The sequence below is a fragment of the Nomia melanderi genome, chromosome 12 (assembly GCF_051020985.1).
Source record: "Nomia melanderi isolate GNS246 chromosome 12, iyNomMela1, whole genome shotgun sequence".
NCBI lineage: Eukaryota > Metazoa > Arthropoda > Insecta > Hymenoptera > Halictidae > Nomia > Nomia melanderi.
The window spans coordinates 9,455,080-9,469,656 of NC_135010.1; the positions used below are offsets into that span (position 1 = coordinate 9,455,080).

At 50.8% G+C, this 14,577-nt stretch overlaps 1 protein-coding gene across 3 annotated transcripts in view; it reads left to right on the top strand.

Annotated features, from left to right (window-relative positions):
- Su(var)3-3 (lysine-specific histone demethylase Su(var)3-3) overlaps nucleotides 1-14,577 on the top strand; it is a 134,556-nt gene that overhangs the window by 1,288 nt on the left and 118,691 nt on the right. For all 3 annotated transcript variants that reach the window (XM_076372577.1, XM_076372576.1, XM_076372579.1), the window contains 8 exons: nucleotides 77-305; nucleotides 374-525; nucleotides 600-761; nucleotides 827-1,120; nucleotides 1,212-1,475; nucleotides 1,544-1,681; nucleotides 1,754-1,827; nucleotides 1,917-2,065. In XM_076372577.1, the coding sequence (XP_076228692.1) occupies nucleotides 77-305; nucleotides 374-525; nucleotides 600-761; nucleotides 827-1,120; nucleotides 1,212-1,475; nucleotides 1,544-1,681; nucleotides 1,754-1,827; nucleotides 1,917-2,065 (1,462 nt within the window). The remainder of the gene's footprint in view (nucleotides 1-76; nucleotides 306-373; nucleotides 526-599; nucleotides 762-826; nucleotides 1,121-1,211; nucleotides 1,476-1,543; nucleotides 1,682-1,753; nucleotides 1,828-1,916; nucleotides 2,066-14,577) is intronic.

Here is a 14,577-nt window from a genome sequence, read left to right on the forward strand (position 1 = left end):
GTTGAAAATGTTTAACCTATATGTCAAAGCAGAGTTTTATGAAGCCATGTTATCTATCTTCCCTATTTATATGTAGGTGGAATACAGGGAAATGGAGGAGAAATATAATCAATTAGAGGATGAGAATGCCTCAGATACATCGGAAAAATCAAAAACTGGTCTTGTAACACCAGAAAAAAAAGTTGTGCCTGAAGTAAAAAAAGAAACTGAAACTACCATACCACAGTCTGCTCCCACATCGTCAGCAACAAAAATGGAAGTTAAAGAGGAGGATGATCAAGATAGTGATCATGAAGATCCACATGGTGAACATATTGTATATCAAAATATTTCTTAGCCCGAAAGTAATTTTAACACATATTTGTGGTTACAGTTAAAGAATTACTTAACGGATTAGAAGGAGCAGCATTTCAGAGTCGTCTTCCTTTTGATAAATTAACTTCTACAGAAGCAGCTTGTTTTCCAGATGTATCAGGTGGTCCACCACAAACACAAAAAGTGTTTCTTCACATTAGAAATAGACTTGTACGTTATTCGACAATAAATATTTTATCTTGTGGGTTTTTAAGTTTACTTATGAATTGTCCTTGATATTACAGTTACAGTTGTGGCTTGAAAATCCCAAGCAACAACTAATAGTTGAAAATGCTTTGCCAGCTATTGAACCGCCTTATAATAGTGATACAGTACTGGCACGGAGAATTCATGCCTTTTTAGAAAGACATGGTTTCATAAACTTTGGTGTATTTAAGCGGTTAAAGGTAGGTGTATTGTATCACTACAAAACATATATATATTTATATACATTTGTATCCTTGTCTTTCAGCCCTTACCTACTAAGAAGTTAGGTAAAGTAATAGTAATAGGAGCAGGTATTGCTGGTTTAGCTGCAGCGCAGCAAATGCAACAGTTTGGTTTAGAAGTAATTGTACTTGAAGCAAGAGACCGAGTTGGAGGTCGTATCGCAACGTTCCGAAAATCTTCGTACATTGCTGACTTAGGCGCTATGGTTGTGACAGGTTTAGGCGGGAATCCGGTAACAACTCTCAGTAAACAAATTAATATGGAACTTCACAAAATTCGACAAAAGTGTCCTTTATACGAGAGCGATGGACAAACGGTGAATAAATTAATTTTATCATAAGCAAAACAACGATAAAGTGTTTAAAAAAAAAAAAAGAAAAATAATTTTATGCATTTATTTTGGTTAGGTTCCGAAAGACAAAGACGAAATGGTAGAGAGAGAATTTAACAGACTATTGGAAGCAACGTCGTATCTTTCGCATCAATTAGACTTTAATTACGTGGGCAGTACCGGTTCAGCAGGACAAGGTGGTAATACGCGACCAGTGTCACTAGGTCAGGCACTAGAGTGGGTGATACGTTTACAAGAACAGGGTGTTAAACAGCGTCAAGTAGCCCATTTGCGTTCAGTATTATCGCTTCAAGGACGACTCATCACCAATCAACATAGGGTAAGCGACTTCGAATACATTCCTTGTGACTTTAGTATATAATACATGTCGTGACGTTTGCATTACAGATGACAGCAATCATGGACCGTTTAGTCGAGTTGAACAAACAGTATAAAGAAATGACCGAAAGTAAATTACAAACACGCGATATAACGCAGGAGTTTGTGTTACGTTCGAAACTGCGAGATCTTCATAATGCGTGCAAGGTACGAGCTGCGGTAATATTTACGCGACTAGAATATTACAGGTATCGCATTGAGTTCGTTCGCTTGTCTTAGGAGTGGGATCAGTTGGCTGAACAACAGAAGGAGATCGAGGCGAAGCTGCAGGAATTAGAAGCCTCACCTCCTAGGTAAGATATACATGTTCGCTCCTATGACTCCCGTAATTGTCCTATTCAAGCTCCTCATTAATAAACAGAAACACGTTTCTGATTCACAGCGACGTGTACTTATCCTCCAAGGATCGTCAGATACTCGACTGGCATTTCGCGAACCTCGAGTTTGCCAACGCGACATCCTTGTCCAACTTGAGCCTGAAGCATTGGGATCAGGACGACGACTTCGAGTTCACCGGCAGCCATCTAACAGGTAAGTCTTCCAACGTTCTGTTACATAATCCGAACGAATCGCTGTCTCGAATTAGCGCTCGGCGGGAGTGATTCGGATCTACCTGTGCCGCCGATTAAATTGCCCGAGACTGTAATTGATTGGCATTGGCAGCGCGCAAACCGCGCGAAGACATTCTAATTTCGTGCGTGGATTCGCAAGAATATTCTAGCGTGCTTTGTGTACGCGCGCGAACGCCGCATTATATCGACGTTCTCGAGAAATTGCTTAACCAGCCGGTAGATGGTTTAGATAACGGGTGAATTATTCGCGGGTTGCATCTCCTTTACAGGCGTCGGATAGTCTCGCAGCGCTGTGCCCCCGCGCGGTTGACTTTATCAACCTTATTGAAAGCCGATAGCATAAGATTCCGTGTAGATAGTACCGCGTGGTATCCCTTAGCCGATCGGTTACCGGAGTTCTCATTACGTGAAATTATACCTATGATCATCGCGTGTACCCCAAGTGCTCGGGGCCTACTAATGCGTTAACAAAAACGAAGGCGACGAGAGTTATGACCGTAGATAATCAAGCGGGTTTCGTATTTTACGCTGTCGACGGGCCTATGCGCGCACGGGCGACGGCTACACGTTAATAGCGCCGGTCACCGTTCCCCGAATCGTTCCCTCCCTCCGGCGAGTATTTACATTAAGCTTAAAGTCTCCCGGAAATAATTCGCATACCGATACCACCTGTACCGCAGTTAGGACTGTTCGAGGACTTCCTGGTACGATCTCCCGAGCTGGTTTCCGTGAAATACTATTAAACGCCATGCTCTTGCGTTAGAGCGATATTGTTGCCGATAACCGAGTTCGGAGTTTGAAACATTTGTTTGTTATATCGTATCTAATCGCGCGCGGTTTCCTATATTAGCGACAACTGTTACGCGCGAAGCCAGTGATAGGAGTAACCAGCGAAATAGCGTGGGTGGTTACTTTATCGGCGACCTTGGGCAGCCATCTTGTCTCGTTGCCGCGTACCGTCTATCCACTAGCTACGATTTTACCCACAGCGCTCGAGCCTTCTGGGATCGATTTATATTTCAATTTCAAATCGTTAGATATCTGCAAATCAATACAGAATCTTCAGTAAATTTCTACGAATACTTGTATAATACTTACTCACGTTTTATCATACGTGCTCTACTTTTATACATTATATTTCGCTGATCCGAAAGTTGGTTCTTATGCCCTTAATTTATAACATCGAATCGATAGATCGTCACTGTTGCGAAAGGAATCACGAGGCGATAGGTTAAAGAGCATATAAAAGTTGCAGCGCAAGAATCGCGATAACGTTACGCGCGGCGGACGAACGGTAAACGGCTGCTTTAATAGGGAGGACACTCAAGCGACACTGAGTTCAAGGTGGACGCGCAGTTTTGTATCGGTGTCGGCCGTACAACTCAGCGGAATGAACGCGGTTTGCGTGTGCTGCTACTGCAAAGTGCACTCGACTGACAGCGAACGAATAAACGAACGAACGAACCGATCGGAGCCAAAACTCTCGAGTTCCAATATCGCTCCAGTATCCGTTTTCCTTGACGGTTCCCGACGCGGTAGAACGTCGCCGTATTCTTATGGGCCCCGTGGGCCCGGTAAGACACGCGAGATCGTAGTTCGTTGTCTTCACTCGGGAAGAGCAGCGTGCAGAGAGTGGGGCACGAGGGGCCGGGCATAACACGGAGCCCCCAGGCAGCATGGTGGTCAATTCGAAATTAAAGCGATGCCCACAGGCCCATGACTGACGTGCATCGATGATCATGACGGTCTGCCCGCAAGGTTCTTCCCGGCGATTAATGAGATGTAAACAATTTAACGCTAAATTAAGCACAACAATAGGCCTCTCTCTCGGGCCCCCCTCTCTTTCTTTCTCTTTCCCGTGAACGGCCGGTCGAAAATGTTTTCGTGGGGGCCCCCGGGATCCACCGATGTAATCGGTTCTCCCCCGAGCGGAGCCACGGACTTCGCCTCTCGCGGTCCTTGCGCTCTTCCCCGCTTTACGGACCATCGGTTCCTTCTCGGTTTCAAACGAATCCCGCTGCACAGGGTTAATAGCCGCTGACCGAAAACCGTTTAGGCTGAAATATTCTTTGAGATACATTTTCGCTTTGACCGTCGCCGACCGATGCCTACTTCCCTTTCACCCATTTCCCATCGATAGCGTCGCTAGTTTCCGGTCAATAGTACTTCGACTTTCTCGAAAAGATTTCCTTTCGATCCGAAGGCGTTGTCCACGGTCCATCGGAAGGTATCGAACGATGGGTCCACCTTCGACGTTACGCATCATCCCAGCTCCCTCCGCCCTCGGGCCATCTTTTCCGATTCAACCGTGTCCAACACGGGTACACCGTCGTTCCGTTTCGTGTGTATTGTTTTCGACTCGATCAAGAGATCCGCTACACGTCCACGTCGGTCAACATTCGGTACTAAAACGCTGGAATGTACAACGCCGCGTCGTAGACCTAACCAATCCTTTTCACGATTCGGTCGTATAGCGGAGAGTTACCGAGCTTTGTTCGCGGCCGTCGACTGGCCGCGTCGTCAGTGTTTTTCGGTCGTTCCGTTGTCAGCCCCGCGACGGGTAGGACGGGAACGTAGGCAGCCCGATATTATGCCTGTATATACCGCGCGCGCGCGCGCGCGCGTACCGAACGGAGATGGAGTGGCCCCGGGGATACGAGGCAAGGAAAGGGGGGTGGCCGGGGATATGGGGCCCATTTACGACGTATCGAAGACTTCTATACCGTTCGTTGACTCCGATCGTCGCATTCCACGACGTCGGTCTGTCGCTACCAAAATTATATTGTCGTAAAGTTGACTTCTCGCCGATCTTGGCGAGGCTCTCCGCGCGAGAGAGTGTGAGAGAGAGAGAAAGAGAGAGAAAAAGAAGGAGAGAGGAGAGAGAAAGTGAGAGAGAGAGAGAGAGACCGTGGTCCACGGTTTACAAGGGGACGATCCTCTTGTACGCGTCCGAATAAACGTCCACTCGAGACCCAACGGTCCCGCTCGCGTTTCTCGCCCGAAATCTCGCCTCGTCCGTTCTGCCATCCACCGGAACACAACGCTGCAGCGCGGCGTACGCGCGCGCGAGCGTCCGCGGTTGGTTTGCCGTTAATCGGATAAGTTCGATTGAGTCCTCGCCCGGTGACTTTTAAAGCGGCTGTAAAGGCCTCGCGGAAGATGAATCGCCGACTCCGTCGGCGGTGAAGGTGTTACTGCAATTATTGAATAATGTTTCACCGGCTGGACGGATACGCAATGAAATCCGATGGATAGTTATCTGGATAGTTACACGATGATAAACGTCCGGTTTGATTGCTTCGGTTGTTGGGGATTTTGTAGCGGGATAGTAGTCGAGTTTCTTGCTTGAACGTTGAGATGGCGTGTATAAGTGGATTTCGTTTATTCAAAGTCATCAGAGAGCGCGGTATTACGATACGGGTATCTATAATTTGATCTGCTATTGTTTATCGGTTCGCGCAAGGAATTTTCTCTTTGTCGAAACTGAAACTGAAATGAAATGCTATCGAACGATCTTCGTGTATTCCGTAAGACTCGGTAATCTTCGAACAACGAACAAACAGGATACGTTACAATCCCACTTTAGCTTCGCACACCGAAACCAATCGCGAAATTCTAGTTTATTCATCTCGAATTCCACTTACGCGCGCCCCGAACACGAGCGGAGAAAGATATACCGGCAAGTTCGGTGAACCGTGTACCAAACGAAATCAGTTCTTGCAAACGGAGTCGCTGCGCAGTTTCACGCCAGGGAAAAAAAGGACCTCGACAGCCGAGGGGCCATTAAGCGCGTATTAAACCTCGAGAGAAAAATATTTACCGTCGTCGGCGGACAATAACGGGAAGAATGGAATCCTGAATATCTAGGCCCGGACGTATTCCCGTGGCCGGAGATCGGAATCGGGGATCCTGTTAAGGATCTCGCGCGGTCGTAGCGGCGTCGGGTCGGGGACGCGCGTTTCGTGTTTCCCAATAACGTTCGGCCGTCAGGAAATTTACGAACCGGGGAATATCGGGGGAAAGAATATACAAACCCGGGTGCGCCTTAATGAGCTTTCGCTTTCGATCTCCGATCGATTCCGGCCGATGTTCACCCGGGGGCCTGGAAATAAACCGGGTACGGACCGTGGAGGAGAGGTCTTCTCGATCGGCTCATTTGGCGAGGAGAAAGAGACAGGGGACCGAGGGACAGAGAGGACCGAGGTGCTGCTGCTGCTACTCCGTTGAAAAAAAGAGTGTAAAATAGAATGTGTCGAAACGCCGTGGCCGCGTCTCCAATGTTTTTCGGTCGAGGGTTGGAACTGTGGCGTGAGAAAGAGGAAGAGAGGAGAAAGCGGGATGGAAGGAGTCGGAGGTTCTCGGACGCCAGTGTTTCCCCGACAGGACGAAAACGTAGGCAGCTTAACATTAGTTGAGCCGAGAGCTGGATGGCAGGAGGGAGGAGGGTATGAGGAACAGGGTGGGGGAGAGAGGGGGGCCCGAGTGGTAATTTACGAGGTATCGAAGACCTTGTACACTCCTACCCGCCAACGAGCCGGCCTCGCCCCGCGGAATCCAGTCTTGGCCTTAACGCACCGATACCTTTCCCATGACCACTTTCGGCCTATCTGTGCACACACGGCACGCCGGGCACACAGCCTCGCGATCTCGTACACAACCGTACACCTTCTCCACCCGGCTCTCCATCTCTGTCTTTCTCTTTCTCTCTCGCCCGCTTGCTTTACCTCTTCTTACCTCTCTCACTTTCTCTCTTCCTCTCTGTCTCTCGATGTTTGTGCCTTTACCATTTACAGTGCTCCTCGTGTCGGCGACGCGGTAGGGTACCTTGTCGATATAGTCTATCTGGGGCTGGGGCTCAACGGGCTCCTCGCCGGTCCTCCCCGTCGATGCGCGCGTGATTTCTCTTCTTAACGTCACCTATCGGCCGGCGAAGCGTCGACCGGCCGATTTCTTAGCGCCGGGCATTCCTCACCCTCGAAACAAATGGTTCGCCGACACGCGCGCACGCTTCGGGATTAAGTCTTCCCTGACTGACCGCGTCACCGATACTCGACCGACGCGCTCGTCCTTCTCGCGAGCTGAACGCCGCGATTCGCTTTGAATCGACTGGGGGAATGGTAAGACACGACAATGGCGAACTTTGATAAATCCATTGAACATTGCGAGGACACGGATGCCAGGGTAGATCGTTTGAAAACGTGTACTTACAAGCTGTTCGGTGGGAGGTGAGGGGAAATATGGGGATTCTTCGTGAGGATAGAAAAGTTAGAGTAATCACGGTTTCATTTTTGGAAAATTTGAACTACGACGATCCATCGGTAGCAACGTGAGATAGGTCAGTTCGACAATCCTTATTGCCGTATCGTTCGAGGAACAGAGAAGACTTGAGCAACTCACTGTGCCGATTTTGAATCTTTAACCACCTTGAAACGCAAATGTACGTAATCACGATTTTTCCATTCTCGATTTACGTTGTGCATCGTTTCAGATCATCCCCAAAATTTTCTCCCACCTGTTGCCGGACACCCAGTATATCCGCGCGTCCGATTCGGTAATACCGTAACCTCTAATTAGAGATCGCCGGGTAAACCGGATGATGAAGTCCGCTCGGGCCGTAGGTACGGCACGTGTCAGCATGAAATGTGCCGGTCTCGCGGCCGGTTCCGTAATTAGGTCGGCCACACGGTGCATTAGATCATGATTTAGCCGAACGTGAGATAGACGGCTGGGCGAGGAGCGCAGAGGTTCTCAAGATCGAGCGATGCCGGTATGTTCGGTGCCATTGATTAATAACGCGGCCCCGGAAAATCGTGGCCGCGTTCCCTCTCCCATAATTGAATCGTTCCCCCAGCTCGACCGGCTAACGAGAAAGGCGTGTACACCCTTCGGCCCTTCAATTACCCTCTAATCCGCTTTTATTTATCGCGGCAACTTTATTCGCCTGCTGGGAATGCCCCGTTTAAAGCGTTTCCCTTCTTCTCCGGTTCGTTGGGCTCGTCTTCGCGGCCCGATCCGCGCGACGCCGTCACCGTCGCCACGATTAAGTATCTCCGCGCTGCGGCACGTGGGTTAATCAACTTCCGAGCGACGTCACGCCGCGGCTTATTTATGCGCGCGGATGCGCTCGCGCCGATAACAAAGCTATGCGAGGGTACACGCGTAGACCCGCCGGATGACGCGTTTAAATTTCGCGGCGGCGGCGAGCGAGCGAGCGAACGAGCGAGCCTGGATTTCCCGATGACGGCGCCGACTCCCCCTTTTTCCTTGCACCCCTCTGGTACACCAGTACTCTAACGTAGAAAGTAACTTCAGGGGTCATGAAGTTGTCGAGCCAACGAATTATTTCCTCTCCGCGCTTTGTACGACCCGTGTTCGCCAATCTGTCATCGTGGCCGTGGCCCCGCTTGCGCCTCGCCGGCTCCGTGTATTTATGCGTGTCCCTCCCCCCCGTCTCGTTCTCACCCCTTCTGCGCGTACCCCTGATATATATCGCAGCATGTGCGTGTCACCGTGCGCGAGTTATTCGTACCGAATTTCGTTCTCAATTAGGCGCGGTCGAGCTCATCAATCATCGTCGGCGACCCGATTCCCGGCGTGTAGACGCCTCCTCCCTCGTCCCCCTGTTGCTCGCGACAAGCTTTTTCGAGGATGCGCCCCCTCGAAGACTCTGGGCGGAGGGCTACACGAGAAATATGAAAACAGCTCGTTACAGTCCGCCTATCCGATTATTCATCTAGGACAGGCCACGGTACAAGGGAAACCGGGAACGTAGGCGTCTACGGATTAGCGATCGCTTTGAAATGTCCTGTCTCTCTCTCTCTTTCTGCCTTTGTCTCTTTCTCTTTCTTCCTCTCTTTCTCTCGTTTCCTTCTGAGCAGAGAAAGAGGACTTTATTGTCGCACGCCATTAGTACCCGCAGCTCCGATGCCTAATAAACATCTAGCTCTCCGTGTCCACCCGCTGTGAGAGCAACAGTTTTCACGGTTGATGGCCCGTGAGCCCTTCGCCTCGAACGTCCAAACGTTTCTCGTATACGCCGGACGAGTTCTCGTTTAGTTTCGACGGGAATAAGATCGCGGTTCTCGTTATAGGTACCCGTTCCGCTCCCGCGATTCGTTTTCTGCCGATCAGCGTACCGGTTCTTGCCGTGCTCCGCGTTAGAGGGTTAGTGAGACGACAGCTCTCTCGCTGCTACTCGATTCGTCGGTGGTTTATACATCGGGTTTAATCATTGAATATCGTCGCGCTGGAGGTAACTTTCAGGTAGTCTTCCCGATGAGTCCATTAAGTAATATTGAGATTCCGTTTCGTTTACGTTTCCTCCATATTTCCATTGCATCCTTCATTACTTGCATATTTCTATTGTACTCCACTAAATAAACTTGATTACGCGGGGGAATGATCGAACTATTCCGCCAATGTTGAGCGAAATAGAACCGTGAAAATATAGGAAGAAAAATGTACGAAGCAGGTATCCGAAGGACACGTTTTTCATTGCAGAGTATTCGGTGGGAAATCGTTGGAAAAGTTATTCTGAAGAGATAGACGGCGGAGAAAGGGCAGAGTTTCCCCTCGCGCTTAATTGGACTCGTTTCCACCATCTTGATTAGAGGTTCTTCTGGCATCCCTTACTTACGCTTATTGACCAGCGCGCAGGGTTCCGTGGCGGGGCGTAACGGTGGACCTAAGTTATCCGGATAATTCGAGTGTCAGGGACGAGCCTTCCGTGCAAGTCGATGGAGTCCGCCGGTGAAATTGGGATAAGGCAGTGGTGTAGGGAGTAACGGGGCAGGGAAGGGATCGAATTGGCAGTTCGAACTGCGGGGCTGTACACCGTCTCGTTGGTGGGTAACGCGGTACTCGGTTTCCGGCTGGGTAGCTCACTCAGCCGCGGGTATAACTGCGGCTCGTATAAATTCGAAGCGCGAACGTTCCCCTTAACGCCCAGGCGTAATCGTCGACTGATGGTGGCGCGTACTTCGTGTTTTTTCGGCTAATAAGCTTACGGCCACGGGCACGCCGGCGTCGCCGGACTGCGATGTCGCTACATTTTTCAAATTAATGCTCGGTAATCTCGGCCGACAATCGTTCCAAAAGGGGATTACGTGACGGGGGTGACCGGGAATGATTAAACGGGGCCCCGGCAAACGTGACGGAGAGAAGAATGACGGCGACCATTATATGTTAATGTCCGGCCACACGCCATACGACGATTACCTGGCCTTTCAGCGTCGTTCGCGGCGCATTTGCGGCCCGTAAAAACTAGTATCGGCCACGGAGAGTTTTCGCGGGTATTTATCTTTTCACTTAACGGCCGGCGACGATGATGTCTGTTTTCGCGCGCGCACCGGCCTGTCTCGTGTCGCGTCGCGCCTCGTAACGCGCTCCTCTACAGGCTCTGTTATCTGGTTAAATACTTCCCTCTGGGACTAAGTATATTTCACTCTTTCCGTGTTTCTAGTCTTGCTTCGTATTATCTTGACCGTTTCTATTACCCGGAAATTCTTCGCGCGGAATACTTCATGGAGCCATTGATGATTATTGGTTTCTTGAAGGATGCATGCTTGTTATTCCGAACTCTGGGAAGGTAGTTTAAGAAAATCTAATCTCGTTTAATTTCTTTTCTGGAGATCATTATTTTCGTATTAACGACGGGGTGTCATACTATAATATAAAAGTTATTATTCGAATATCGTAATTTCATTAAAGTTTTCTTTAGAGGAAGATACAGTTGAAAAACAAGTTAGAGATTTTCCGAACAAACCGTCGCGACACCGGCACGAACAATGTAATATCCTAAATGAAACGCGTTTTCCTTGAAAAACCAAGTCCCGCTTGGAACAAGGTTGCGGGCCGGTTGCCAGGACCGTCTCGCTTGCATACACGTTTCCCGTCCACGAAATTAGAAACTAAAGCTGCGAGAGGAAGGGGTTTAGAGGGCCGGTGTCCGGGGGGGTCGGAAGAATTAAATCGTAGTAAAATTTGGAGCAAGCCGGCGGGAGGCCGATTTAGCAGATGGCACAGGATCGCTGTCGCCTCTCGCCTCTAGAAACAGCAGCACCTGGTGACCAGCCGCTTTCAATCTGCCACCCCGCGCACAGGCTCGTAAAACTCGGCTACGCGCGGCTTCTAACGACGGTCATTAAAAACCGGCGATAGAAAAGTTCGGGAACGGGGCATCGCCGGCGATAATTAACGATCGGCCCGGAGTCTGTGTATCCCGGTGGACGTGAAACATTATCCGCTGAAAAACCGATGTTTATCTCGATGATGAATTCGAGGCGGCGCGTACCGGGGGCCCGACGAGGCCCGGCCCTCGAAAGGCCCATAAACCGGAAGCTGACGGCCGACGGGGTGCTCTTAATATCGTTAATGACGGCCGAATTTACCAGGGAATTGCTCCCTTAACGATGAATTTACAGGAGAACGCCGGGAAATTTATTACGAGAGATCGCGTCGCTCGTTAATCTCGCGGTCCCCACTCCCACGCTGACCCACACATACCCCCCACTCCTTGGACACACCGCAACAGTGTCTTTTCGAGCGGGCGACGCAACAGTTTTCGCCGCGATTCCCGCAGGCTATTTGTATTTACATTGGAAACGCCGAGCGGAATTCGATCCTCGGGCACCTCTCATGTTTTATTTAACAATTTCTCGAAACCCGTGGAAACGCGTTCCGCTACGACGTTCGACGTTCACCTCCCCACTATATTCCCGTCGATTTTCGTTTCGTTTCATCTCGTAGGTAGGTAAGTACACGCTCGTACCGCGCACGCACGCGTAACAATAAATATCCGCGGTTAATGTCAACCGAGCGTGGCACGGCGAAGTGAAACTCTATCTGTCGATAGGTTAACTGCCGTGCGCGCTCGCGGGATCCGCGTACCGGGGAACACGCCGCTGTCTGGGGTCCCGGTGTCGTTTCCTGGCTCGTACGATTCGATTCTTATTAGGTGCGATCCTCCGCGGCGATCCTCTTCCCGGTGTACACGGGGAACACGCGCGCCCGGCGACCCGGCCCGCGAAACAATACTGCGAACTGTCGCCGGTAAATAGTCCACGGGGACCTCTTGACGGGCTCGGCTCCGCCGGCCGTCTAGATTTTTCCCGAGATACATCCGAAAATATGTCTCCCCTTTTGCTGAAATCTCCTCGAGCTTCTAATAATCGTGTGAGATGATCCAGTGGAGATAGCCGAGAGAGCGCCTTCTGGTTACCGTTCGAAAGGGAAAACGGTGCGCGCGTTTCGCAATTTCCTTCGACAACGAAGTTGTCCCTCGCGTCGCCGAAGAAAGTGGTTCGATGGGAAACGGATGAGGCAGAGGATCTGGGAACCTGTGAACACGCGGAGCTTCTTATTCCTCCTGTTCGTGGATCGGTTAATATCTGTTGTTCCTGTTTCCTTTGATCGCGATCTTTCAGATCAAGCTATTTGCACACGGATAACTGTACGATTAATTGGCCTGTAAATGGAGATTCTAAGCCGCCTATCTATTCCCTCGATCGGAACGGTTCGATTCGATTCGGTTCTCGGGATCCCCCGTACGGGGCGCGTCCTTACGGCGAGAATGGGAAACAGTTTTGGAACTGTCGCTGGTGATAAACCGCCCTCGAGGGGATCGGGCCTCGCGATCGCTTTGTCGCCTCGTCCGCTTTCACGGGAATGGAGATCGAGTAACTTCGCTGCCTCCCCTCGCGCGCTACCATCCTTCTTTTTTTCTTCGCCTTCAATTTTCTACAGTGCCTCGCTCGTTTCCTTTTCCTCGCGAGATCACTCCCACGGTCGGCGAGCCCTCCGAGAGCTCGATTCCGCCCATCGCCGCGTTCTGCGTACTCGCAGAATATCGGGAAGTCTTTAAGGAAACGAGTATGATTGAAATTATCTTCCTCCTTTTCCTCCTCCTTTTCTTCCTTCGTTTCTTCCCTTCTTTTTCCCTTTCTTCTTCGTTTGTTTGTTTCTTCGTTTCTTTTTCTCTCTTGGACATATCCTCCTCCAATTTTCTTTTTGCCCTTCAGTCTCTCTCTCCCCTTTCCGCTTGTCTCCGGAGTTCAGCCGCGAGAAAAGCGACGTTCAAAGTTCCTACGAGATAAGTACCTTATCGCCGGTCCGAGAATTTTTAAACCCGGCACCGGCCGACAAACTCTCTTCGAAGAAATCGGCGAGACACTCGCCGCTCCCCGAGGAACCGACCGTGCGATTCAGCGTATACAACCGTGCCCGTTAAACACGAGAGCACCGGAGCCCGTCGCCGACGGAGCCCGCTCGTACGTACGGATTCCTATTACCCCGGCCTCCCGACGCGTCGCCGTTCCCACAATGAAAATGTGTGTACACAGCGAATAGTCCCGCGGCCCCCGTCGATAATAAACTATCCGCGCCACGTAGCACCGATCTCTTTGTCGCGTCGCGTAGGTTTACGGGAACGGGGATCGAGTAACTTCAACACCTCTCCTCCTCCACCTTCTTCCTCCCTTCTTATTCTTCAATTTTCTACCCTCCTTCTCCGTCCTCGTCCTCTCACCTCTCACCTCGTCCCTCTCGCTGGGACCAGCGATCCTCTTCAGGTCCGGTCCTTCGAGAGGCAAACTTTGAAGAGAGAGAGAAAAAGGGACGAAGGGTCGTTCGGGTTGTAGGAACGTAAGGGGAGAGACACCGTGAAAGAGGGACGGTGAAGAGGACGAGAGAGAAGGAGAGACGAGAGCCAGCCAGATCGGCTGAGATGTAACTGGAGAGCACATTACCTGGTATTAAGTCACCGAGATAACTACCTGTGTGGGAGGTTCCGCGCACCAGACCGTCCTGTAAAATACGACGACGCGGCCGGCCGCTGCGGCGCGCGGTGCTTGCTCTTCGTTTTACGAAATATCCCTGATTTTTTTTGCCGTGTGTCAACGAGCCTCTCCAGGAAGCGCGTACCGCGCGCCGTGCCCGAGGGCTCGCGCTTCTCCTCTTCGTTCCCGGGCGAAACGAACGAACAGCTTTCCTCTTCTTCCTACTCCTCCTCCTCCTCCTCCTCCTCCTCCTCCTCCTCCCCCCCGTCACCCGCTGCCGGCCAGCCCGACGAGGCACCAGGAAATATACACGACCGGTGTCCCTTTTCCGATTTATATGAAGCATCGCGAACGCGACGCGACGCAACGCAACGCGCGTCCCGATCAGTATTTCGAGGCGTGTAACGCGTATTTCTTCGCGCCGCGGTTTTTTTTCGAGGTTTATGGTCCCGGGCTCTGTCTTTATCTCCAGCCCCGGACCCCCGGTAATGCCCGGGACCGGGGCCCGGGCCTGGCTCGCGCAGCACATGACGAACCGTGAAACCGTGATCCCAGGTGTCCGGTTTATTGTTCGGTTTTCGCGAGCCCGATCGTGACGCGATCGTTCGATTACGTCGGATATTTTTCGGTAATTTCGCGTCTGCCCGGTCCCCACCCACCTTCGCTCTCCACGTTTCGCCGGTGTCGAGGAGAAATC